Raw genomic sequence first — 4,977 nt, 5'->3', positions numbered from 1 at the left:
ATTGTAACGGGCTGAACGCCCTTTGGATAGCTCCTCGATGGAATCTCGGTCAAGCAGCAGACGCCAGGTCTTACTCTGCAACCCGGCATCTGTGCGAGGCCTGAGCGGCGCCCAGACGACGCGCTCAGACACTCGGTGCAACCTTTCTCCGACAAGTAAATAAACACCACGCAAGTAGACTCTATAGCTCTCTATCGAATACAACCTCTTGTATACCTCGCGATTGCTCCCCGGAGCGCAGCCCCTTACATATATAGCCTTATCTTATAGTATATAAATTAAGAATAATAACTTTATTTCTTTTTTTATAGCTATAATAATATCACTATACTAATTTTAAGTTAAAAATAGGTTGTAAGATATTTTAAGGGTTTTATAATATAAGCTTTAGGCTAAATAGGCTAGTAGGTAGTGAGATTGTTTTAATGTTTTATTAATTAAGATTAGATATTGTAAAACTTATATACTATAGCTAAAAAGGATAAGACCATACTATAGTACATGGTATAATAGTATTTCCCCATAAGGAAAGTAGAAACAATTTCTATTGAATGTAGTAATAAGGTAGGTACTTAAATTAAAAAATTAGTAGGAAAAAAATCAAATTGTTTCTAAAAGGTGAATAGCTTCTATTATGAATTAGCTGTGTTAAGTCACCTCGTTAGATGATAAACGCTTGAATGCTAGAACGATAAAAATGCCAGAAACAACTGTATAGCCAGAGCAGCGCGGAAAAGGCCAGAAGAGCTAGAGCAACAGCTAAAGCTGCACTCCTTTTTAGCACTGTAATAGGCTGTAGGAATGTTTATAACATGGTGCTCTCAAAGAGATTACTTGACTGTAATTAGTAACAGAATAAATTTGTATCTTCCTACACTTACTTGTTATGATCATGAAAACGCGTATACCTAGATCGACGTGGGCACTGATATATAGCTTGGCAATTACGTGCATAAGCTTGACCTCTAGCTGCACATCGGCCGTAACAAGCAGCGAGGCTTGGATCTATCGAATTACCTGTTCCTTTGTCTGAGGCTGGGAGTGAGGCTTGGATTGAGGGTGTGAGTGAGGTTTTGAGTGAGGCTGGGAGTGCTGTAATCCCACAAATTTGAATAACGAAAAAGAAGAATATTGATTTCATGTCGATTGATTGTTGCTAGGATCTTGTTGAAACTTGAAAAGTATACATGTACTATGTAATAGTATTCAAAGGAGGTTATATTGAAGGTTGAAGGTAAGGAGACTGTACTTCTGATGGAATAGAAAGATATCGTAGAAATATATACACTTTTCCAAGCACTGCTATGGAAAATCTCAATAGCTAAAGGAAATGTTTATAGGGGTACACATCTTACATGAGCTAATCCCTGCCTCTGCGTATAGGAGATAGAGTTTAGAGAGGGACAGCTATCTTACATGAGCTGACGCCTACCTCTACCTCTCTTATACAAGGTAGAGGTTACATCGCGACAAACACGAAGTTAGCAGTTACATTAGAGCAAAACTTTGACGTTCGCCGACAGCTTCTTCTACATATAGGAGGTAAAATATGGATAGGGGCAGAGGATAGATACGGGTCGAGATGTGATGCCAATTCAAGGAGCACACTTCCAGGTCTTTGAGATCGATTTCCTCCACCTCAAATCTCGCTCAGCGTTCACATCGTCTAGTCGCCGTCGCTGGCAGCCAAGTCCGCCGAGCTGCACGCAACGCCACCGCCTACATTAGACGTTACGATAACTGCGTGCGGATCTGTAGGATTAATGTCTTCACGTCAATCACTTTACGTTATTTGGAGGGATTTGGCGCAGCGAAGCGGGTTTGTGAAGCATCTAATTAGATAATACAGCGTTTTAGGAAAAATAGGATGATAACAAAGGTAAAATGAACAATGTGAGGCGTGAAGCTTATTAATGCTCGCAATTTTGACATGACGCACAAGTCTCTGCGTGATACAACCACAGAACCCTGATTCCAAAACTTTGTCTTGATAAGACAAGCGGCTTGTTGGCGAATAGTGTCGCCGCGTCAGCGCCGCTGCAATAGCTGAGATGGCTTCCAGTAGCACCGCGATCTCCGCTACCACCGCAAATCCGGTCAGCGGTACCACCGGCTCCGTTGAACTGGGTGGCAAGATGATTTCCAATAGCTGCGCGCTTCATCGGGTCTCGAAAAATGACTGTACCGCTAATGTCAAAGGCGAAGAGGCTGTTGCGAAGTGCACTTTAAGCGATCATTGCACATTGGAGCGCCTTCCGAGAGGGGAGCCTCCAAGACCCGGTAGACCGAGTCCTCCAACAAGTGGCAGACCAGAGCCTCCAGATGGACCGGCGCCACCCAGAGCTGGCAGACCAGAGCCTCCAACAAGTGGCAGACCAGAGCCTCCAGCAATTGGCAGACCAGAGCCTCCAACAAGTGGTAGACCAGATGAGCTGGAACCTCCAGGCGAACCGGAGCCTGCTCCTAGCACCGGCAAGCCGGAACCTCCACCAAGGAGAGGAAGCTTATTGCCAAGGCCTAAGCCGCCAAGCTGGGGACTTGGGTATGCGGTGACCACACTGACAAGGGCCAGGATTTGGGCTATGATGTACTTCATGTTGCGGGACGGATCAAGTATTGAGCGGCTGCTGTGCGTAGACTAGAGATCGAGTAAAGTTCGGGTTTTCGAAGATAGGGAAATGAAACGAACGAGTGGATGACTTCGAGAAAGAGCGCGGTTTGTTGAAGGACGTTTGGAAGCGAATGTAGAATCGAATTTGATACCGTCTCCATCAAGGTCAGGCATCCCACTCTTATACCTATTTTCAGGGATATCTAGTGGAAATTCTGTGATTACGTCAATGAGCATTTGGGTTTTGAGACGATACTTGGATGTACTATTTTAATGAAAGGATCTACTAGAGCTAATCGCCCCGCTGATCTGCGTGAACCTCACAGATATTTGCATAGGTCCACACCTCATACTCCCCACATAATCATGCATGCGGGTACCTACATGTTGTGGCATAATTAAATATCCATTCATTCGTAGGTTGCGTGATCCATATGTCTGAGGTGGTTGGTCGGCTGAAGGATCAACATATCCGTTATAGGCTGTCGTGTATCCCCCGTCAGTCGTTGGCTAAAAAGCATTTTTCATGGCTTGTATCAGATAATCACATTACTGCATGTACAGCTGGAATAATTGAGTTTGATGACGCTGTCGGCAGTTGCCGGCTTGTGGAACAAGTGATCTGATGTCCATCCCAAATCCATCGGGGTCTTCTTTACAAAGAAAACATAGCGTAGAGCCCAAACCCTGAATATTTGCCAAGGGATATGAAACGGCCAAACGTGCTCTTTGTAGCAATTACCAAGCGCCTTTTTCTTTTTTTTCCATGGGCACACAGCTGCTTGGCCCATGCATTGTGGTATGCGTCGTGATGTTAGAAGTGTTTGATGGAGAGCATGGAAAGGAACGAAAACCCATGTTGGTACACTGAGCAAGATAGCTCTGATGACCGGTGTACGAAAGCATGCGACTATGCAAAGTAGTTAGTGTTCTAGAAGGATGGTGGCGTAAGGCTACTAGTACATCCCATGTCGATTCTGCGACGCGCCTCGGCACATACCGTGTGGATTGTTTCGCGATATCTCTAGTGTGATGCGATCTCTTTGTCGCGTATGATTTGTCAACTAGCAGTCGTCTGACCGAACGGTTGGCTGTAGCGCTTGCCGACAAGCTTCTCGTGTTGGTGTTCCCGCCTTCATGTTTCACGCAATCTTCATCCAAGTGGAACGCACGCTTGCAATATGCGAGCCTGCATTGCTGCTTCAACTTGGTTATTCGGCTTGTATCCATTCAGCCAGGACTGTATCTGGGGACATGTCCACCAGCTTAGGAACACATGGTGTATAGCTCTGTCTAGTTGTTCTAGCATCACAGCATCACGGCCTTCCTGTTCTAGTCCGTCTCTCGAGTGGAAGTCTCTTCGCTGCTTGAACGTTTCCTGCGCAATACCTTCGCCCCTCGCTTTCGGCCGTTGCCGGAACAATTGCAGTGTCTGTGGTAGTTTGGCCCTCGACGTCAAGTGCTCTGGCGCTAGAACGAGACGCAAGACGGCGCCATGTTCGATACTCGGACTAGTTCGCGGCCTGAGCACGATAGGGAGGCATGGGGCGACCGAAATCGCCAATTAAAACATTGTTGTTTTGCGAATTGGCCAACGACTGCATGTCGACGCGGTGCATCGGTTTCCATTTGTCGACTTTGTCCACATATTTGAGTAAGTATTTGAGTCAGTCTACTCACTCCAGTCAGCTAGCCGAAGTATAAATCAAGATAAGTGGGGCGTATTACATCAGGTCCCATGCCTCGACAAATTGCCTCATTTCATCCAAGTTGCCCTGCGTCCCTGGTCTCCTTTCTTCCAAATCGTGTGGTGTGGGCAGAACAGGGTTATACATGTTGCCTTGGTGCATGCTGCATCCTAGGTGTACCGCGTGTGAATCGGGAGCCACCCAAAATCGGCACGCATGGATCTGCACCATCTCACTTACTTCTGCATCGCTAATCTGGTCGATCTCGACGACTGTGCGGTTTGCAATGTCCCTGGTTGGTAAGGGAGCATCATTGCGTCCGAGCATAGCAGGCCGTCAGCTCCGACAAGGGGATTGCTTTGTTATTATTATTATTATTATTCTAGTTTAACGTCCTTTTTCAGCCCGAAGGGCTATATAAGACGTGTAGGGTTTTTAGGCCTACAAGTATCTAAGTAGGTTGTTTCTAGCTACGATATTTAGGAGGGGTTTTAACTAGATGAAGGTGAGGCTCGTAGCCTATTGGTTGGTAGGTAGGGGGTAGGATAGGGTGGGGGAGGTGTATGGCTACCTGTTACAGGTATTACTCCTCGTTTTCTGTGTTTCCCTTGTACTAGGCTTGTGTTCCAGCCTTTGTTTCTTGAATAAAGGTAATAGTTGCTTCTATACCCCTCTTTT

At 45.9% G+C, this 4,977-nt stretch overlaps 1 protein-coding gene across 1 annotated transcript; it reads left to right on the top strand.

Moving 5' to 3' along the window:
• Nucleotides 1-1,819: 1,819 nt before the first annotated feature.
• Nucleotides 1,820-2,604, top strand: SETTUDRAFT_169686 (uncharacterized protein; the record flags this gene model as incomplete). The annotated part of the gene is made up of 1 exon (XM_008028566.1): nt 1,820-2,604. A coding segment is annotated over exon 1 (535 nt), but the record flags the coding sequence as incomplete, so codon positions are not given.
• Between the last annotated feature and the right edge of the window lie 2,373 nt (nt 2,605-4,977).

This window comes from Exserohilum turcica (genome assembly GCF_000359705.1).
Source record: "Exserohilum turcica Et28A unplaced genomic scaffold SETTUscaffold_26, whole genome shotgun sequence".
Lineage (NCBI taxonomy): Eukaryota > Fungi > Ascomycota > Dothideomycetes > Pleosporales > Pleosporaceae > Exserohilum > Exserohilum turcicum.
Note: the sequence above shows the minus strand (reverse complement) of the source record. Positions and strands in the feature narration are given on the sequence as shown.